General features: G+C 42.6%; 1 protein-coding gene across 1 annotated transcript in view; it reads right to left on the bottom strand.

The window, feature by feature from the left end:
* The window catches only part of LOC150077730 (lysozyme-like), a 57,395-nt gene that overhangs the window by 31,627 nt on the left and 1,989 nt on the right, over positions 1 to 23,779 (bottom strand). The window contains exon 2 of the mRNA XM_090385547.1: positions 17,999 to 18,090. Within this exon, the coding sequence (XP_090241673.1) occupies positions 17,999 to 18,090 (92 nt within the window). The remainder of the gene's footprint in view (positions 1 to 17,998; positions 18,091 to 23,779) is intronic.

Below are 23,779 nucleotides of genomic sequence, written 5' to 3' on the forward strand. Positions count from 1 at the left end.
ATGGATATGTAATCGTTTCGATTATTCACCCTCTTCTGTTTATTTCTGAAGAACCCCACAAAGGTTGGTGTCTATTAATGTCCCCTAATGGGAAAATTTCGAGTAGTAGTTGTCTCAGAAATTAACCAAAGTCCTATATGGACAAAGAGGTATTCGGCAGAAGGCAAATCGAAACTAAAGTTACTTCAATGACAGCTGATTATGACATGCTGCAATGACATACCGCATTTACTTCCAATGAGGTATGTGTAAAAATTACTTTAAATGCCAAATTAGAGTTGCTGTTGCATCAGCTTGTGCATCATTTCTGTCTCCTCTGTAAGACAGTTTTTATAGCGGACTTGGCTTGGGGAATAAGGCAGGTTTCTTGGGAACAAATACCAACTGGGTTGAATAGGCATCTTAAACAGTAAATACAAACATCGGTATTGTTTTGGAGGGTCATGCGGCTGCGTTGAATAGAGTTTATCATTAAATCTTCTTGGGACAGAAGATTGAATCTGACTGTTTTTTGCTACTATTCTGTTTACGCTTTTCAGTTTCAGTATTTTTTTCTTAATCTTCCAGCGTTCAGAAGATTTAGATTATGCTGCATGATTTGATTCTGCAGTTTGGGCATTTGATTATTTATGTTAGACATTTTCTTCGATTATGCTCAATGGATCCTCGTGACATCATTTTGAGAGTGACCGTATTTTTGGTATTTGAAACACCTTTGTGAAATTCGAATATAAGAGATTATTTATTGACAATTTATTACAAATAGACAATATTAAAATCATGGAAGGAATTAGTTGTTACTGTTGGTAACACTGAACCTTGGGGTTTGCTGTTTAAGCTGACAAGTAATTAATTAAATATTAACAATGTGTTAAGTACTGTGGTAATTAATGATATCGAAACCAATGATTGGTATACTACTATCAATAACTGATAGCTTGATTTTGGATGATGTAGCTTCTGCGGATAACTATGAACCAAGTAGATTACAGGAGGTTAACAGGTCTTATTTAGGTCCAGATGATATGGATTTATTTATAGAAAGTGAGCTTTTAGCTGTCTGCGCAAAGATTAATATTAATAAAACGCCGGGAATAGATTTAGTAGAAAATAATTGTATTTTGAAGTGTGTTGAGATGTTTCCTAAAATTGTGTTTTGTATGTTTTTTGTATGTATGTATTATAAGCCGATTTCACTCTTGGCAAATCTTGAAAAATTGTTTGAGAGACTACTGTTGTTAAGGTCCAATACTTTATTTAATGAACATAAACTACTTTTTGAACATCAATATGATTTTGAGAAGAATCTGTATGCTGAGGATGCCATGCATGATTTGATTACTTATTGTCAACAAGCTACTGAGAAATATGTTTTAGCTCTCTTCATCGATTTTGAGGGAGCTTTCGACACGGTTTAGTACGAGAGTATTCTATGCTCATTAAGACAGCTTCGATGTCCTAATTTGATGTATCGAAGTTATCTTGATGAAAGGAAAATTATGGTAAAAGCAAATTACTCAGTTTTTAACAGGGTTTGCCCACAAGGATCAGTTCTAGGACCTGTGTTCTGGAATCTGGTTCTTAATCAGCAGTTGACCAGATACGCCTCACTGCCACAAAGTGGCTTACGCACACTATTTAGTGCTATGCACAGTTGGAAAATCGAGGCAGGGTCTAGAAGACAGATTTCAAGTTATAGTGAATAACCTTGAAACATGGGCTGCTTTTCATAAGCTCAAAATCTCTGAAAGTAAAACAGTCAAGATGCTAATGAAGGGGAAGTTGAATGATGACAGATCGCCGCGATTGCTAATTAACAATAAACAGATACCTTTTGTTTCTAGGGTAAAGTGTTTAGATGTACTTTTAGATGGCAAATTACAGTTTTTTGTACACTTGGATTATTTAAGTTCCAAGGTAAAAAAGTGTACTGCCTCTATAATTCGTGTTACTAGTTCGGATTGGGGCTTGGAAAGCGAGTTCTCAGTGTACTGTATATTATAAAGTTATCTTTTTACTTATTGTTACTTACACTGCATCTATCTGGTATAAACGCATAGAAAATGTTAAGTTTTGTAAAAAAGTAATTTCTCTTCAAAGAATTGTGTTAGTGACAATATTAAGAGTTTGTAAAACCGTATCACCAATGCTATGCAGGTTATAGCTGGGGCCTTGCCCTTGGATCTCTATGTTGTATTTCGGTGTTTTTGTTATTTTATAAGGAAAGGTAGACAAATATCGTTTATGGGTTTATCTTATGAGAGCAATATATTTAACAGATTACATGACTTATGGCAAGAACGTTGGAATTCAAGTACCACAGGTGAAGTCACTGGACTATTTTTCCCCGATGTTTTATTCAGTATTGATAATAAACTGAACAAGTGGTTTTATTTAACAATGGAGACCTCCTATTTAGTAACGGGTCATGGATCCCTTAACTTCAAACTGTTTAAATTTGGTTTGGCAGATCAGCCATATTGCAGGTGTACTTTGATTGAGTCTTAGGATCATGTGTTGTATGATTGTTCCTTGTATGAAGAATATAGACAAAAATTGAAGGAGGTAATTCCAAATTTGCAAAGAGGTTGTGATTATGTTTATTGGGGTACCACTGATGCTAGATGAATAGATGGCATCAGTTGTTAATTTCATGGGTTTACAGGAGTTCGCCAGATTGGTGTTCATGAAAAGAAGGCGATTGCCTTCATTGACTGTTAGCGTTAATTAAGTCTATTTTTATGACTCATTGCCAATAATTGATGTTTAAAGTTGGTTTGATAGCTATACTCAGTTTTTTTTTTTTTTTTTGCTGATGCGGGATTAATTCCCCCGTGTGGGATTATATGTATATATATATTTTATTTATTATTAATGTATGTATGTATTTATTTTTATTTTTTTAATATTTATTTATTATTATTTTTTTTTTGGCTGGCTCCCAGGTCTGGGTAGCCTGGGAACGGGATTGCTGGCACCCACCAGCCTTGCACTACTGCTGGTGGGGGCGGGATTATAGTGCTGGATTGCACTGACAGATTTATTAGACCCAGACCTGGCTTTACGCACCAGGGATGAGCGCCGGGTTGCATTTACCCACGTGGTGGCTGCCCCTCGACCTCACAATGCACTACACAACACCTGCACATTTACACTGTTGGGGTCAGAATACTGAGTTTCTTTTGCCAACAGAATACACAGGTGGAGATAGACGTATGTCTGGGAGCCACCTAGCGACAGGAATATACAATACAATACAATACCAATAAAATAAGAACATCATGATCTGCGCGTGTAGCACAGTGGTATTGTCACCGTCCTCCCCAACACCGGGTGAAAAAGGCCGGGTTCGAATTCCGTCAATGACGGGAGGAACTTTAATGGGCTTTTTTTCACTCCGTGGCTGAGTTAGTCGGTCTCAGGCGTAGATAGCAAGTTTTATCCCCCAGAAACTGGGGTGTTTTCGTCCAGCAAACAGGCAAATCGACCATAGAACACAAGCAATTTACAGACAAAATAAATATATGGGTAGATGTAATCATTTACAGGGTGCCCTAATATTATAATTTTTAAAATAAGAACACCATAATATCAAAAATATCATGGTGTATCATAACGTGTGGGAATGGATTTAGGACCTAAAAAAAAAATTTAAAAAGTTCATGTAAATAGGTCTGATTTCGCCTTGTTTCCGAGTCCCAGCCATTTTTGTGTTCCAGCAATTCTTTCCACAAATTGAGTTAGAATTCAACTCCATTGAACTATTTAAAAACAATGCTCGATATCTTATAGAGGGTCTTGCTGTGGTTTTGTAAACGAGATCCCGTAATGTTCTTTGAGTGATTTCAGTTAGTTCTCCTGACAAGGGATATTTCGAACGTGTTATTACCATTTTGTTACTGTGCATTTGCCGTGATAATGGAGGCCGTCTCAAATCGAGAGATGGCAGACAGGTATCTCATGTATGGACTTGCTAGATGTAATGCAGCTGAGGCAAGACATCTGTATCAGAAATCTTCCCTAACTGTCATGTGCGAAATAAGACCTTTCAGAGAATAGATGAACACCTGGGGAAACTGGTTCATTTAGAAACTACTCTCAGATGGTGATAGACACATCGACACAAGCAATATTGATTTGGAAGAACGGATTCGCAATCAAAGGCCGCCGTAGTTTAGTGGTCAGGCGCGCGGGTGCATAAGTACACGTGCCTTGAGTGACCGGGGTTCAAGCCCGTGACTGCTGAATACGGTGCTGTTTCTTGTATTCTGTATAACTTGTAAACTCCTCTGACCGTTTGGTCGTCCCGGAGTATAAGCAGAAAATTTATTTATTTATCATGTTGAAGAAAATGATGGTAACACCACACGAAGGATAGCAACAGCAAAGAACGTGGGACCTATGACTGTGTAAAGAATTTTATGGAACCAACAGTTTCGGAGAGTACAAGGACTTACTCAAGCTGACTTCCCGCCACTAGAAGCTTTTTGTACTTGGTTTCTGCAGATGTGTTCCCGTGATTAGCATTTCCTATCCGCTGTATTGTTTACTGATGAAGCTGGATTTACTAGGGTTGTTGTTGTAGGGTTTTGGGAGCATCAGCGACTAAGGCCATATTGCTCTGTGTAGTGTTTACTGCCTGGAAATTGCGTGTGTTCTGTTAGGATTTTTTGATTGCTGGATAAAAAACTCGACTTTCCGGGAGATAAACGCTGCTACCCTATCCTGAGAAGGACTAACTCAGTTAAGTTGTGAAAAAAAGCCATAAAAATTCATTACATCATTGACTGCAGTCGAACTTCGGTCTTTTCCAGCCGGTGTGGGAAGGACGGCGATTCTACTATTCACGAGGGCCGATTTATTAGAGATGGTGCGGTCAATTTCACAACGCTCATCAATGGGCTGAACAAAATCCCCATGCCATTGTTCAAAAAAGCTGTGGAATATATACCAAACCTGATACTTAATCTCCTCAACCGATGCCTGGAAACTGGGAACTTCCCGACAAGTTGGAAGACTGCACACCTAAAACTTATCTTAAAAAACCCAAAAAAACCTCCGGACCAACCAGCCTCATATCGCCCCATAGCCCTACTCTCTACCCTAAGCAAACTCTATGAAAGACTGCTCCACAAAAGGATCATGAACCATTACAAAACCGCCAACCTAGAATCACCCAGGCAATCTGGATTCAAACCGGGCTTCTCGACCATTGAAGCAGTCCAAAACCTCATAACCAAGGCAACCCAAAGTAACAAGAAATATTTTCTGGTAATAGCAGTGGATTTTGCTGGGGCCTTCGACACCATCTGGTGGCCCAGTGTCCTTGGCAGACTCCGGAAAGCAGCAATCCCAGAAAACTTGTATAACGGTGTCCGGGCATATCTGTCGGATAGGAAAATTGAGGTCGTCACAACTTTCCGAAGAGTTGTTAAAAGCGTCCGAAGGGGCTGCCCACAGGGATCTGTCCTGGGGCCACTAATGTGGAACATGGTTTTTGATGACTTCTTGGCTCTGGACCTGGGAAATGTGGCCAGTCAAGCCTTTGCTGATGATCTCATTTTAATGGTGGAAGCGGACTCCAGAACGGGACTTGAAACACAGGCAAACCAAGCACTACAAACCTTACAGAATTGGGCAAAAACACATATGTTAATGATCTCACCAACCAAGACAAACTCAGTACTACTAAAAGGCTCTCTAAACATCAGACGACCACCGCAAATAAAGATAGCGGGATCCACCATTAAACTAGCAAAGCAAATAAAGTATCTAGGTATTATCCTGGATGGAAACCTGTCCTTTACACCTCACCTCACCTACTTGAGAGAGAAACTAAGGAACTATGCAGCACTTGTAGCAAGAGTATCTCGCAGGGCCTGGGGACTCAACAGGAAGACCCTGTCCCTGTATTATAAAACAATATTCATCTCAGCGATCACCTACGGATCACCAATCTGGTTCAGGAAGGCCGGAACCGCGGTCAACAGAAGACTGCTGGACACTATCCAAAGAAACATACTTCTAACTATAGGAGAACTGGCGGCCGCTGCCGTTATGAGTAGACACGTTTTTACGAGCTCCTGATTTTTGTGTTAAAATATGAGTTTTAAGTGTTTAGTTCGCCAAGAAAAGTGTTCTCGTCGAAAGACATTCATCTGAGGATTCCCTAGGTGAGACAATTTTGCAAACTTTTGGGAATTTAGCAAATTACCAGCGTTTTTATCTGTGTCCTTTGTTTGCCAGACTACAATGGTCACCATGTGGCTGGCAGCAGGGCCATAGAGAGGCACCGATTATAAAGCGGAGGCCACGTTGGTAGTGTGCACTTGACTGGGGAGGGTGCCCCGACAGTGTTTTTATCGGGCTGAAAGAGAGCTCCAACACATTTTAATTTTTAGCATTCATATTCCAGTTAATTAAGAGTCGAAACCAACAGCGGGCTTAATGTTCATTCAATGCAGCCGAACCCAGTGATATTCTGCTTAAGGCAACACGTCACTTAAGCTCCTGGCAAGGTCAACTGGCAACAGGGTTAGTGATTGTTTCTCCCCCACTCCCACCCACTGCTGCATACTTTCTCTTCTAGTCATAACGGAAGAAGCTCACTACCACTACAGTTCAACTAACTCCTATCAACTTAGTGAAATTCCAACTGGAAACGATGATTTTTGTTTCACCCCTTCCTCTACCATAAACTGACCATGGAGAGAAGCTACTTCTGTTCCGACGATCTCTTCAACAAAATAACACTACCAACGTCCTCGCCGATATAAACTACCCAACAGGAAATTAACCCCGTTCTTCTAGGGGCATTTCCACATCTGGCTGTTTCCCCCCACCCCAAGTGACAGAGGGGGATAGCCCAAAATCTTCGCTGAAGGACTATTCAGCTCTAAATTCAAACAGAGACGGGAGGAAGGTGGCCTCTTGCTCACCTCCACGAGCTCTTTCACGCGGGACCTCATGAACTCCGATTATCCGTAAAAGTTCGATAATCCGAAATTCGCAAAGATGGATGGGAAATTGAAAAAACCCACAGATGCCGCGCATCAGAGCCAAAATGACGACTCCGTCGTCATAGACCAACAACAGGAGACGTCACAACCCCATTCGGGGGCCCCGCTAACAGGAAAACGCAAGTATAGAAAGCCAACACCTAATCTGGAGCGGGAGATGCGCTCCCAAACTGAATCAAAAGACATAACAGAAAACCAAAAGGACACCAGCGAGGAGAAGCCACAGGAGGCTCCCCTGGATCCCTCCTTGCCAGGGGGTACAGTTCATGAGAAGTCTCTGTTCCTCAAGGCTGCCTTGGAAACATTATTTAAGGAGCAATCTAACAGGGTAACCACAGGGCTAAGGGCACAAATCGTGAACCTGTGGAACAATCTGGACACTCTCTTGACGGAAACTTACCTCGAGAGTGGTGAGAGAGCCAATGCTAAGCTCCAGGCATACATGGAATGTGGGGCAAACCAAATGCAACAGCGCGCGCCCACATATGCCAAAGCGCTGAGGACCACAATGACAACGGAGCGACCACCAACCCTTGCTGTTCCCAGCAAAAAGAAAGTACCACTACTACCAAGACCCAACCTGGTCATACTGAAGCCAACAAACACCGAGACTCTTCACACAAGTGAAGAAGTAAAGAAGACTGTAATTACTAACCTTAGCGATGAATTCAAACACACCAGAATAAAATCGATAAGGAAGACCCGCAACGTCGGCGTCATCATCGAGACAGAAACACAGGAGGAGGCGAACAAAATTATAGCAAATCCGAAAGTGCCCTCCCTGGGCCTACAAGCAGAAACTCCCAAGAAAAAAGGACCAAGCATTGTTATCTTTAATACAGGAAATGACCTATCCCCAACACAATTGCAAGGTGAGATATATCGCAAAAACCTGCAGCAAGCATTCCCGGATACGGACCCATCGAATCTGATAACACCCAGATATCAGACAAAACCCAGAAATAATAACTCAACTAACTGGGTGGTAGAATTAACTCCCAAAGCGTGGAAAGTACTAAGGCAGCAGGCAAGAATCTACATCGATTGGGGCAGTCATCGCTTCAGAGAGCACGTGGCTGTTCCAAAGTGTTATAGATGCTGCCGATTTGGCCACACCACACACACGTGTACTCAACCGCAAATTTCTCCAACCTGTGGGCACTGCGCAGAAGTAGGCCACAATTACAATTCCTGCCCAAACAAAACCGCTCCACCAGTGTGCGCAAACTGCAAATCCCTAAAGTTACCAGCAGACCACTCTGTCAGAGACAGTAACTGTCCCGTGTACTTAAAAGCCAAAAGCACTCAACAACAAAGAACAGATTATGGGAACTCTTTGTAAATATAAAGATTCTAACACAGTGAAATTTGCACAGCATAATGCACAACGGGCAATTGCAGTCACTGCGCAACTAAAGAAAAAGGTAGACGAGGACAACCTTGACATCCTCTTCCTCCAGGAACCCTACACACACAAGAAAGAGGTGAGAGGATACCCACTCACGTACAAAATTGTACAACATAACGGCAATACCCCCTGGGCTGCCCTGGTCGTCTGCAACCCTGACCTCACGGTTACTAAAATAACCCACTTTTGCAACGAATGGGCTGCCTGTGCCCAGATCATCTCTCCATTGGGAGAATTTTATGCCATATCGCTATCCTGCCGACCCGGCGAAGATATTCTCCCTGCAACCCAATACCTGCAAAATGTCCTCCACGAGCTCCCTAATACTAAAATAATCGTCTGTGCAGATGCAAACTGCAGGTCACCAGCCTGGCACAGTACAACTCCTGATCGACGAGGAACTGCCAATGGACAGCGCCTGGAAGAATTCCTGACCAACAGCAGCTTCACAGTATTGAATCAGCCAAATAATCTACCGACCTTCTCAAGTACTCTTTGGGAGGCAACAATAGACATAAGCCTAGCCACTCGCTCCACAGCAGGATACATATCCTCATGGAAGGTCAGAGAGGACTGGACAACCTCTGACCATAGAGTAATAACTTTCCAGATGCACCGTGCCCTCAATAGACCACCCACACCCAGAACAATCCTCAACAGATTTGCTATAGCCAAGGCAAACTGGGAACAATTTCGGGAGGCACTGACATACTCTGTTGAAGCATTCGATAGCACAAACCTCAACCCAGACCAGCACCAGCGTGCTATAGTAAGTCTAATCACAGAGGCTTCAAACATAGCTATAAAAAGAAAGAAACCATCTGCAGGTTCAGTCCCATGGTGGTGCCCTGAGCTTCAGAGACTGAGGAATGAAGTAAATACACGCCGTAAAAGCTTCCAGCGAGCGAGAAGATCCTGGCCGGCGGCAGAGGTAGAAGTCCTCAGACAACAATACCGTGAGGTCAGAAACAAATACACAGCCCTAATAAGAACCCGGAAAAAATGTTCATGGGAGACACTAGTCTCAACAACAGGGAATAAGGACCCCTGGGGGGTTGTATACAAAGTGGCAACTAATAAATTACCAAAAGGAGAAGTAATATCTTCAACAAAGATACCCGATGGCCACTATACCACATCCTGGCACCAATCTATAGACAATATTCTGAATACCATCTTCCAGAAACTGCCCTCAGACCACACTCCTGAGCAACTTCTGCTCTGTGAGGAAAATACTAACTACTGCCCAGCACATCGGGAGGACCCGTTCACACTTGAAGACCTCCATCTGGCAACAGCAAAAATAAGAAATAAGCGAACACCCGGCGAAGACTACCTGGATCCAGAAATTGTAAAAAAGACCGTGGAATATATCCCAACAACTATATTAAACTTATACAGGGTGTTTCAGTTAAACGTTTCAGAACTTCTAAGAGGGGTAGGGTACATCCTGACAACTCGAAATCATATAGCAATGTGGGGTCGGAAATGCTTTCCTGAAGCGGTGTTGTACACAGAAGCACCATAAAGAATGTACACAGAAGCACCATAAAGAAAAGAGACCGTAAGTGAGAAATCGTTTTAATAATACATGAAAAGAAGCAAAAGGTACATGGATTAAAGTAAGTGGTCGAAGTTTCTTCCACGGGCTACAATGCACGCCTCACATCTCCGACGCATGGACATCCGAACATTCTGGAATACTCCAGGCGAATTTCGAATTTCTTCGGCAGCTACTGCGATTCTTGCAACCAGCTCCTCAGCATTGTCAACAGGGGTGTCATAAACTAGCGATTTCATATGACCCCAGAAATAAAAATCAAGACATGATAGGTCGGGTGACCGAGCAGGCCAACGCACGGGACCACCACGTCCGATCCACTGTTGACCAAATGTGACATCCAGGTAGTTACGAACATCTCCGCTATAATGGGCAGGGGCTCCATCGTGTTGGAACCACATTGTCTGTTGCGTCGATGCAGAAATCTGTTCATCTCTCAAAAGTTGTGGCAATACTTGCTGCAGAAAGATCAAGTAGATAGGTCCGGTTAGACCTATCTACTTGATAATCCATGTACCTACGGTAATCCATGTACCTTTTGCTTCTTTTCATGTATTATTAAAACGATTTCTCACTTACGGTCTCTTTTCTTTATGGTGCTTCTGTGTACAACACCGCTTCACGAAAGCATTTCCGACCCTACATTGCTATATGATTTCGAGTTGTCAGGATGTACCCTACCCCTCTTAGAAGTTCTGAAACGTTTAACTGAAACACCCTGTATAACCACTGCCTATCTGCAGGATATTTTCCCCATGATTGGAGAGCAGCACGAATTAGACTAATACTGAAGAACCCGAAGAAACCACAGGAACTCCCGGAGTCATACAGACCCATAGCCCTACTGCCAGTACTAAGTAAATTGTATGAACATCTACTACACAGCAGGATACAAGCTCACTACCAAGAAGCAGGCCTCCCCTCTCCCAAGCAATTTGGCTTTCGACGAGGATGTTCCACCGTGGATGCCCTGGAACGTATAATAAATGCAGCTACACACAGCAATAGTAAATACTTCCTTATTATCTCCATTGACTTTGCCGGGGCATTTGACTCACTTTGGTGGCCAAGTGTCCTCGGCAGACTCCGGGAGGCAAACATTCCCAGCAACGTATACCAATGCATCAAAACCTATCTTTCGGACAGAAGGATCTCAGTATCTACACCCTATAGCCAACTCACCCGGCCGGTGTTCCGGGGATGCCCACAGGGATCAGTCCTGGGGCCTCTCTTCTGGAACTTGGTGTTGGACGGCTTCCTCAACCAGGATCTAAACGGAGCAGATGCTCAAGCCTTCGCAGATGACCTGGTCCTGATGCTGGAGGCGGACAATCGTGCACAACTTGAGGCTATTGCAAACAGGGCCATAGATACCCTCCAAGAATGGTCAAAGAATCATCACTTAAGAATATCACCTTATAAGACATCCTCAATACTTTTAAAAGGCTCCCTTGATATCAGGAGGCCACCTCAGATAAAAATAGAAGGAAAAACCATAAAACTGACCACGGAATTAAAATACCTAGGAATCATCCTTGACAAAAATCTTTCATTCACCCCACACCTCGTATATCTACAAAAAAAGATCAAAAACTACTCAGCCCTCATAGCAAGAGTCTCGCGAAAGGATTGGGGCTTAAGGAAAAGAACCCTGATCCTCTTTTACAAGGCTTTCTTCATTCCAGCCATCAGCTATGCAGCAGGGATCTGGTTTAAAAAAGCAACCACCGCAGTCAATAAAAGAAAGCTAGAAACGATACAGCGCAGCATCTTACTCACTGTCTCCAGAGCATGCTGCACGGTCAGCTCACATGCACTGCAGGCCCTTGTGGGGCTCTTACCCTTGGACCTGGAGATTGTCCGCTGTGGCATGCTATATCAACTGTCAAGAGGGAACAGTGTAACTTGCATTGGCTTCACCACAGACCCAACCAACAACAGCAACGCAGAAAAGAAACGACTAACCAAATATCTTCAACAAACCTGGCAGTCCCGATGGGCGGACTCAACTAAAGGTGAGATAACCCGGAAGTTCATCCCGGACATTACCCAAGCGTATCCCGAACAGCCAAACTGGTTCTCACCGGGGCTCTACACCACCTTTCTTCTAACAGGGCATGGCTCTTTTAATGCCAAGCTGTCAACTTTCGGCATCAGGGATTCCCCATTATGCCACTGCGGAGAAAACCAAACATGGTCACACCTAATGCACGATTGTCCCCTCTTTGAGGACATCAGATGTCATTTCATCACAAAGATACGCTTTAATCCGAAGGAACGGGAGCACCTTATATTACATGAGGAGGAGCACTACAAGGCCCTCTCGTGCTTTGCACATGAGCTGTTTACCCGGCTAAGGGCAATGACCCAACCTCCCCAGGCTTGATGCAGGACCTGACTACAACTACAACTCATCGGACGGGACTCTGCTCTCATGAGTGCCATTACTTTGTCAACTGTACCAGAAAGCTCAAAGTACCACGATATCGGACGGGACTTTGCTCCCACGAACATCACAATCAACCACGGACACCCTGTCAACTGGACCGACAGCGCATGTAATTTACCCAACGAACTATCCTAGAATGTGACAATCACCATATGCAGGAGTGACAACACTGCATCGACGCCCAGATAACAGAACAAACAGTGAAAGTGACCACATACCAAGAATGACCACCCAAAATGGAAATAGAAGGACCATGACCACGACCAAACTGGATGAGACTTGATCCCATGACCAACGCCGGCATTCAACCGATCTCTGAACAAGTCGGTAGAGACCTTGTCCCTGTATGTACCTCCTGGTGGGGCCAGTGTTGTGATGCTGTCCTGAACCTGCTGGCCTAGCCACCACTCTGCAGCCAGGCTGCACACACGCCATATTGGCGACCTGTGCCGGCTCCCTTGTCCGGCCCTTTCTATCCCATCCCGGCAGGGGGGAGGAGACGGTCATACTATTTCCTCCCCTCCACGCCACCCCCATTCTTCCTTCTGGCAGGGCATGGGCATGCCCTGCTGACACCAAATTGAGGCCTCCTACTCTATTGGTCTTATCCTTCCTCCTTTAACCCCCCAGTCTTCATTCTCTCCCCCTTCTCTATCTTTACACAAGCGAATTCCCCCACACACATAAATTCAATGAATCCAAATTAACTGACGCCCATATTTCGGTCTATCCTTATTCAAGCGACATCACCCCACGCAATCGAGAGATATCACACATATATCTATACATATATGTGTAACAAAATTTTTTTTTTTTTTTTTTAAGGTCCTAGCCACTGAAATCTCAGGAAATTAGGTGGCAGGACCTGCCAGAGTGAACTAAAGACTATCGGGTACCTGGTCTGCCTCCACGGGGCGTAAGTGGGGCAACGTTGGGCCTCAGAAGAGGTCCAGCGGCTAAATGGCCAGAGGAACAACGGTACAAAACACCACACTTCCATAATCCATACACTTTTAAATCTCTGGCCTTCCCAGTGAACTGGTACACCCACAATAAAAGCAACGCGGAGATGGGGGAAACCCCTGGTGCCGTTTGACACTGAAAACACTTACACTTACACTTACTTCTAACTATAACTAGGGCATGCAAAACGGTGAGCACCCACGCTCTGCAGGTCCTGGCAGGAGCTCTTCCGCTGGACCTCGAGGTGACTAGATGTGGACTCATGTATTTACTGTCCAAGGATATACCTGCCTCCATCTATGACTTTACCTTGGACCCAACCAACAGCCGGACGGTAGAGAAACAACGAATAGTGGCTCACATGTTGAAGATTTGGCAGCACAGATGGGAGATGTCGCCAAAGGGTCAAGTTACAAGAAGCTTCATACCGATAGTCGCAAAAATGTACCCAAAAGCCCCCTCGTGGTTCTATCCTGGTCTAAATACAACCTTCCTCCTGACGGGCCACGGCCCATTTAAAGCAAAACTGAACGCACTCGGAATAATAGAAGAGTCCACATGCACCTGTGGAAAACCTGAAACCTGGCAGCATATTATGCACGACTGTGAATGCTACGAAGAACACAGAAGAAAACTTATAACTGAGATCCAATACTTGCCGAAAAATCAAGAGTACCATCTACTGTATTCAGAAGATGAATACAAAGCCCTCAGCCGATTTGCACTTGACGTCTTCAATAGACGACGAACAGAAATAGCCATCCACAACGAATAGATGACCACAAATAATAAATAAAGACAAACTGATAAAACATCAACACAGAGGAAAGGATCGCAAAATACTAAGGACAAACGGCGTAATATGCAGCAGAATAAATGAAACAGCATCGACCTAGGAACCAATGGGAGTGGCTCCAGCCAGAATGTCGTCGCTCCCAGGATGAAACCACACACCTAGAAAAGGACCAAACCCCACCAACGAGTCATCAACAGACTGCACTTGCTGGAGGGCACTGCAAATTGCCGCTATGGCGAACTGGGCAGGGCTCCCTTGCCCAGCCCACTTTCACTCCCTATCCCTGGTGGGGTGAGGGGAAGGACTTCCTGTCCCCTCCCCACCCCCTCATTTCCCTCTGGTGGGGCAAGGGCATGCCCCACTGATATACCTGGGGTCGCCTTCCCTATTGACCCCATACTTCTGTCTTTTCCCCCCCAGCCTTCCGTCTCTCCCCCCTACTCTACCTATATCGCCAGCGAAAAGCGAATGCCCCACACAACGTAAAAATTTTAAATGCCAAACTCGACACACTTGCAACCTCTTTCGGCCTAATTAAATTCAAGCGTTTATCCCCCCCCCCCTTTTTATATAGGTCCTAGCCACTGAAATCTCAGGAAATTAGGTGGCAGAACCTGCCAGAGTACTTATCTAAAAATACTGGTGTACCTGGTCTGCCTCCATGGGGCTAAGTGTGGGCAACGTTGGGCCTCAGTAGGGGTCCAGCGGCTAAATGGCCAGATGAACAACAGAACACAACACTACACATGTGTAATATCCATACACTTTTAAATCTCTGGCCTTCCCAGTGAACTGGTACACCCACAATGAAAGCAACGCGGAGATGGGGGAAACCCCTGGTGCCGTTAGACACTAAATACACTTTACACTTTACACTTTTTGCCATTGTTCAATAAAGACACCAACAACAATTCACCATGAATGTATGGGCAGGAATAATTTGCGACAATTTAATTGGGCATTTTGTTCCGCCTGGGAGATTAATAGGAGAATGAATATTGCAATTTTTTTTCAGAGAACACTTAAATGAGTTGTTGGAAGTAGTTACACTTAATGTCATTCGTCGCATGTGGTTTATGAAAGACGTTGCTCCCCCTCATTTCAGCCGTGTCGCTAAAAACTTTTCGGATAAGCGATTCTATACTAAAGCGATACGTCACGCAGGAACCATTGCATGGCCTACACGCTCTCCGAACCTGAATCCACTCGAATTTTACTTGTTGGGCCATCTGAAAGCCATTGGTTATCCCACACAATTGATAACATTGATATGTTCCGCCAACATGTGGAACAACATGTGTCAGCAATCTGATAGATACCAGTATCTTTTGAGTGAGTGAGTGAGGAGGTTTATGATGAGGCTTTTGCAGGCTTATATTCAGGCGCACGTGGTCATTTTGAGCATTTCCTATAAATGTAAGCAGATAGTTGCTGGAATACAATAATAGCTATAACTTGGAAACGAGGCGAAATCAGGCCTATGTTTACATGTTTTTATTAGTATTTATTTATTTTATATATATATATATATATATATATATATATATATATATATATATATATATATATATATATTGTTTTTTGGTCCTAAATCTACATCCACTTTGTATATTATCAAAATACGTTTAGCTCGAGTAACCTGCTGATTCCGTAACCCTGTTACAAATTTATCCTCTGAGACATTCATGAGACCCCATTCAGGAATGAAACTTTTTGAACTACGAATTTTTGGAACTCGTATTTTTAGTTGCGTGTGGTGTAACTTGTATGTTTACTCCATTGAATGACGAGATGCAGTAGCATGTTTTTGAATGCGTGTATCGACCAAGAGATCTCTGGATTTAAGTTTTCTTACCATTTCGGGTGAGCTACAGCATTCTCCAGGTATCATCATCAGCCATTTTCAATCCACTGCAGGATGAAGGCCTCTCCAGCAACTTTCCAGTTCCTTCTGTTTTGTGCAATGGCCATCCATTTACTACCCACAAACTCATGAATTTCATCTATTCATCTCCGCCGTTGTCTTCCAGGTTTTCTTCTAGCTTCTCTTGAGTACCATTCTGTTATTTTCTTAGTTCATCTGTCATCATGTCTTCGAGCTATGTGTCCTGCCCAAGACCATTTTAGTTCTTTAGTTTTGATAACAATGTCCTTTACTTGAGTTTTCTGCCTAATCCATGTGTTTCTCTTCTTATCTAACATTCTAATTCCCAATATAATTAGTTCCATGCTTCACTGTGTAGTTCTCAGCTTCTCTTCCATTCTTTTGGTGAGTGCCCAAGTTTCACTTCCATAAGTCATGGTGGGGAGTATACATTGGTTCATTATTTTACATTTCAGACAAACTGGGATATTGCTCTTCAGTATGTGACTATATTTCCTGAATGCTATCCATTCAAAATTTTTCTTCTCTTGACTTCCAGCCATTTATCATTATTACAGCTAATAACTTGTCCCAAATAAGTAGACTCCACCTTTTCAATTACTGCTCTTTCAATCATTATTTCCCTTTCTGTGGCATACTTGTTCATCATTACTTTTGTTTTAGCCATATCACTCCAGGTATCATTTGTTAATGAATCGAGAGAGTTTACTAAGTGGCTATACTAAGTTGGTTCTGGGAGTTAAAAAAAAAAAAAAGTAGAATAAAGTTGATTGGCTGCTTACATTTTTGTTTCTTTGAATTGATGAGTGAATGGTCTTTAATGTCATTTTGAATGCTGGATTTAGCTTCTTGATGTGTAGTTGTACTAGCAGGTGCGAGGAAATTGAGGGCTTTTTTTCACTACGTGGCTAAGTTAGTCTCAGACGAGGATAGCAAAGTGATGCAGTCGATTTTCCGAGGAGGGACCTTGTTGTTCCTGGGGGAGAGAACAGGTAAACAAGCAGAACCAGAGAACATACGAAATTTATAGACATATTATGCATGAGGTTATTTTTGGGTGGCCCTAATATAACGGATTTTTATCTTGATTTGTGGAAAGTTATTAAAGTCATGATTCTGCTTTTGCCTTGGGGATGAGAACTCTCCTCAGGTTTCCGATATCATTAACCGAGGAGGTCAAGCAATTAGAATCTTGCTAGGCCTAATACAAAAAAAAAAAAAAAAAAATCAAAGAACGTTGTGGATCTTTTCAACTGTTTTACTACCAATGCCATTAGCACAATTTTTTCAACAATGCTTACTGGTCATCTTAATTCACGAACACCGGGGAACTGGTTTATGATTAGGGTAGGCAACAGAATTATCAAATTAAAATTATACTACTTTTATATATCATTGAATTACGATGGCTTGTGGTCGCACATAAATAAAATCAACACACTGCATTCCAATAATTGTCCTCGAAGATAGTACAGTGGATATAATACCGTTTCTCCAATCCGGGTAGAAATAGCCCAAGTTCGCATCCTGTTAATAAAGCGAGAAATTTTTGTTTTTTTTCTCTCCGTAACATGGCTGAGGTTGCATAGTATTCTCCCAGAAATTAGAGGTTTTCATCCAGCCAAGCAAACAGACCAAAGAATAACGGAATTACAGATAATCTATACTCACACTTCATAGCCTTGTTGCTTTGACGTTTAACAAACCGCCACCGCCAGGTGGGATTTTGTTAAAGTTTGTTTGTTTGTTAAAAATAACGTTTGGTTAAAAATTACAGCGCCATATTGCATTATAATTTTTAAATATTTATATTTTATTATGTTTTATTAAATTATTATATTTTATTAACGTCTACTGAAAGTTTATTAAACTTAAAATTATATAATTCATAGTAATAATAAAAATAAATAAAATTACCTGAAATAATCCATAATCATAGGTCCCGTCTTTGTTAGGACCACCAATAACAGTAGTATTGAAATTGCTTTCATACCTCACCAGGCACACCCCTGCAAAAATATCACATTAGTAACTTTACAAATTATATTTAAAATAACAGTCTTTATTTTACGGAATACACATATTAGTATGCCATATTTCCGAAACGCATACCTAAAGCCCAAGGGACATTAGGTATGTGACCAGGGAGGAGAAATTGTTGAAGTTGAACATAAGAAATGCAACTGGGGCGGATGGGATCTATCCAGTTATATTAAAGGAGGCGGCAAAGGAAGTTGGTTGGTTGGTTGGGTTTTATTGGCGCATTAGCAACTAAGGCTATAATGCGCCAAAACCTGGTCCAAAGGAAGTAAGCAAACCCTTAGCCATAATTATGAGAGCTTCCTTGGACTCATGGGAGCTCTCCACGGACAGGAGATGTGCAAATGTATCCCGAATTCAGAGAAGGGTGGGATCTAAGGGTGACACGAGTAATTACAGACCAGCGACTTTAACTTCTGTTCTGGGTAAAATAATGGAGTCACTGGTTAAAGATGCATTGCAGGATCATCTAGACAAGACCAGTAATAATTCAGACACAGCATGAGTTTGTTAAGGAAAAGTCTTGTCTGACCAATTTTATTGGATATTATGATGTGGTCACAAAGGAACTGGATGCAAAGAATAATGTTGATATCATATACTCGGATTTCAGGAAAGCTTTTGATACTGTTGCGCATGGCAGACTACTGTACAAATTGGAACAGAATGGTATTAAGGGTAAGTTGCTACAATGGATAAAAGGATGGGTAAGTGGGACAAGACAGAGAGTGGTAATAAATGGATGCTACTCTTCGTGGACTAATGTTATTAGTGGACTCCCACAGGGTTCGGTGTTGGGCCCACTGTTGTTTTGTATATTTATCAATGATATTGATTAAGGTATATCAGGCTTAATGTCGAAGTTTGCAGATGATACAAAGGTTGGCAGGGTTGTTAATGACAGTGTGCTACCAATAGGATCTAGAAAATTTGGGAAGATGTGCTCAGATGTGGCAACTGAAGTTTAACATTGACAAATGCAAAGTACTGAATATGGATAGAAGTAACCCCAGAGTAACGTATCAACTATGTAGTACTATACCTAGGGTGGTAGAAAATGAAAAAAATCTGGGAGTAATTGTGCAGTTAGATATGAAGTTTTCTGAACAATGCAGACAGGCTGCCAGAGCAGGCCGGGGTATTGTCAATGAAATACAGAAATTTTGCTGGTAGGAAAAAGGAGGTGATTGTCCCTTTGTATAAGGAAATGGTCAGGCCACTACTTGAGTACTGCGTAGAGGTCTGGAGGCCTCATTTTAGGAAAGATGTTGAGTTGCTTGAGAGTGTACATAGAGGGCAATAAGATTTGTGAGGAGAACGAAGGGGTTCTCTTACCAAGAAAGGTTTAAGTTTTGCAAATTGCATCGGCTGGAAACTAGGCACTTGTGAGGTTATTTGATTGAGGCCTTGAATGGGTTGAGCACGCTGAGCAAGTTGAATTCTGATGGGATTCTTTCGCTTGCTCATATTACGAACCTGAGGCAACATAAATTCAAATTGAGGAAAGACAGTTGTAGAATAGATGTGCGGAAATTTCCCTTTAGCCAGCGGGTTGTTAATTGCTGGAACAAACTTCCATCTGTGGTTTTGGAAGTTGATAGCTTAAATTAATTCAAGGAGGAACTGAACAAACTTTTAGAGGGAATGGTTGCGTGAAACTATTGTTTTTTTTTTTTTTTTTTTTTGGCTGATGACCATATAAGCAAGCATATGAGCTACATAAGCTCATATGCTTGCTTTCTTGCATGGTATGCCTCCATTACTACTGCTACATAAAAGAATGACTTAGGTCCAGGGGCGAACTGGCCATAAGACTTTCTCTCGCCCACCGGGAAACCTTGGTTTGTCGGAGGCCGATGTGATTTTCAATATTACACTGACCTCCGATACATTCTATTTGTTTTCCCGGTAAGAATTTTTGACCTACTTCGTTCCTGCTTTGGTCCTACATCTAGACTGAATCCTCCAATCAGATTTAGTAGAAATTGTTCGTGGGGAAGCATTGTATGTGTTAAGGTTATGAGTATTAAAATAAACATATTCTATAATTATGCAGAAGCACCTGATTATTTTAACAACATTACAAAATACTCGTAGAATACTTACCGATTATTATGTACAGTTAGTCGCACATGCTCTTTGAACTAATAATCCTCATGTTACGGAAGTGTTTACGTCAGCCTTTACGTCAGTGTGTGTGCGGATATCATTTTCCTGGAATTCTGTTTCAATCACGGGATATTCCCACCTTGACATTAAAAATTTCAATTAGGTTTTTTTCCCCCTTGTTTTGATTTTGTGACTGGAATCAATCTTTAAAGGAACTACATAAATGTTTTTGTCAGCTGCATCTAAATAAGAAACCAGATGTAGCAATTGAAAAGCGATCAGCAAAGGGCAAGTAATGATTCTCTCTAATCACGACTTTAAGGAAACACTGACAAAGAAATCAGTGTTTCTTTGGTAATGTTTCAGCCAGTAAATTCAGATATCTAAACTTCCCTTTTGATGTTCTCTTAACTGTTTGTTCACTTCGGTCGAATCGGGAGAGAGAGAGAGAGAGAGAGAGAGAGAGAGAGAGAGAGAGAGAGAGAGAGATTATTCTGAAAAAAGATGGGTAGGTTTGGAATTTTCTCCGATGTAGCTATGAGGAGTTATCCTGAGTCCGTTAACTGCGTGTATTGTATGTCAGTATGCTTTGTTAAATAAAAAACAAGTGTTTCAAGGAAAAGGTCTGCAACCTTCAATCAAGAAAAATAAACTTAATCACGTTGTGAAGGAAAGTCCATGGTCCATTAGGGCACAAAGAAAGTCCATTAAGGCACCAGCGTGGCTTTTACGAAAGAATTAAAATTTAGTAGCTTTTTATTATATCTTTTTTATTTGTCCAACATATTATGCAACTACAGCTACAACATTGTAGGGTTAGATTTTTAGTTTTTTAAAGTTTTTCGTATAGTTTTAGACTGATCATAACAGGAAATGGTGTTTAAAATATTGTTGTTGTTTTCTTCTACCAGTTTGTTACTTGCCACTCAAAATATCCCAGTTTCTGGCAGAAAAAAACCACGCAATTCTTGTTTGAGCCGACTAACTCAGCCACGTTGTGAAAAAAATCTCGTAAAAATTTCTCGCACCATTGATGAGTTTCGAACTGAGGCCTTTTCTGCAAGGTGTAAGAGAATGGCGATTATAGTTACTTTGCTAACCATGTAGCCATGCAATCCACGATTGGAGTACTTTGTCACTGGTGTGCGATATGCATATCAGTACTTGTCCATGTGGAGAACCAGAGACTTGGAGTCACGTCATGCATGACTGCGACCACTATGAAGATATAAGAGCAAGACTTATTGTAAGAATGCAGTATAACCCAATTCACCAAGAGTCTCGACTATTGGACACTCAGGAAGAGTACACAGCACTAACTAACTTCGCAATACAATTATTCACAAGAAGGAAAACAATTATCTCAATGCAACCTGATCCTCGAGAGGACAATAACACCCAATAGATATATCAAAAACCAAATGTCATGGACAAAGTAAAAATAAAGGAGAGACACAGAAGAGTCAAAGCAAGAGCAAAAGAATAAAATCTCAGCATGAAGAAATAGACACGCCATTTGAAACTCAAGAGACCTGCGCAGGGCTACTCCTCATGGGAGAGACCAAAGCAAGAATCCTGCGGCCAACCATCTCTGACCTGATACAAGCGCGCCACAACGAAGTTCCTGAAAATGATGAAAAATGGAATGACATCAGAACTAGAGTGCCATCTGGCTATCAAATCTCGCACCTGCGAGATTTCTTTAAAACCCTAATCCCTGGTGGGGGGGAGAGACCCACGCTCCCCTCCCCCCTCGCCAACCCTATTTCCCTCTGGTGAGGCATGGGCATGCCCCACTGAAAAACGGGGGGTCACCTTCCCTATCGACCCCTCTGCTTCCTATTTCCGCCCCCCCAGCCTTCTGCCTCCCCACCCAAATCTGTCATCTCACACAGCGATTAGCCCTACATCAAAATTCTAAGCACACCAAAATTCTTTCCCGACCCAATCAGGCTTTATCAAGACCTTCAGCGTAAAACCCCAAACAGTGCTCCTAAAGCAAAACCCGAAATACGCAATAAAACATCCTCGCGACTATTTATTTTTCTAATTTATATTTTATTTATTTTGGTCCTAGCCACTGAAATCCCAGGAAAGTAGGTGGCAGGACCTGCCAGAGTACTGTTTCAATCACTGGTAACACCCGGCTGGCCTCCTCGTGGCTGGTATTGGTAACGTCGGGCCCCACTAGGGGCCCGGCAGCTAAGAGGCCGGATGAACAATGGGCACAACATACTACATAGCACAACATACTACATAGTACATATCCCACACACTTTTAAATCTCTGGCTTGACCGATACAGAGAACATACGCGGAGATGGGAGAAATCCCAGGAACCGTTAGACCCTCAACATACCTAATACCTAGTAAATCCACCTTGTGCAAGTGGTGATGGCGGGCAACATAGGGTACCTACCACCATGTACCCCCACCACTAATTGGACAAGGCGGATTTGCACGTACCCCTATAGGGGCCTTGTTGCAAAGTAGTCAGAGAAACAGCAGAACCCAACACCATACTATGCACAAAGAACACGCCATACACATTTCTGGCATTTACAGAGTATACTACACAAGAGTACTGATGGCGCAGTTGTGGGTGATCACCGGTGGCGTCTTACCCTAATACTATAGAAGAAGCCTGGCTCATCTCCTAGTGGCGTACACCGGCAACGTGGGGTCTCCAGGAACCCTGCGGCCAAGTAGCCAGGAGAACAACAGAACACGACACAAATCTACATAAATCCCACACAGATACACACACGTGGCATTAACAGAGTACTGTTTTCCTCACAGGAGTAAGGAAAACATTACCACTGGTGAGGCGCCACAAACACTATCTATATTATAGAAGAAACAGTTTCTTCAGTTTATATTTTATTATAGCAGAAGTACACAGAAATCACGGGATACCTACCTAGTAACGGGTAGGCCCTCCTTTCGCCCGGATAAGGGCAGTCACACGGCGAGGCATTGAGTCCACTAGTTCACGAAAGCGTTCCACAGATATTTCCATCCATGCTTTCTGCGCCGCTATCTATAATTCCATCGTATTCCTGGATGGAGGATCCAAAGCTCGAACGGACCTTTCCACACATCACAAAGATGTTCCACAGGGTTCATGTCCAGTGAACGGGGAGGCCATTCCATGGTGGTGAAATCTGAAATCTTCGAACCATGTTCTTGTCATCACTGCTCTGTGCGGAGGCGCATTGTCTTGCTGGAAGAGTCCATTGCCCTGTGAGTGCAAGATGACCATGAAGGGATACAGATGGTCTGCAAGGATGGACATGTAACCTGGACCGTTCAGAGATGTGTCTAGACGTACCAGAGGTCCCAACGTGTGCCAGTTGAACACGCCCCAGACCATTACCGACCGTACATCGGCCTGAGCAGTTCCTTGTTGATATGACGGGTGCATAGCTTCGTGCAGTTTCTGCCAGACACGCACCCTTCCGTCTGCTCGAAATAACTGGGAACGGGACTGATTGATCCTTTGTCATGGTTAGTTTGGGCACCGTGTGAGTTATCCAATTAAATATATGGG

The sequence above is a fragment of the Mastigoproctus giganteus genome, chromosome 11 (assembly GCF_048544385.1).
Source record: "Mastigoproctus giganteus isolate SK-2022 chromosome 11, ASM4854438v1, whole genome shotgun sequence".
Classification (NCBI taxonomy): Eukaryota; Metazoa; Arthropoda; class Arachnida; order Uropygi; family Thelyphonidae; genus Mastigoproctus; species Mastigoproctus giganteus.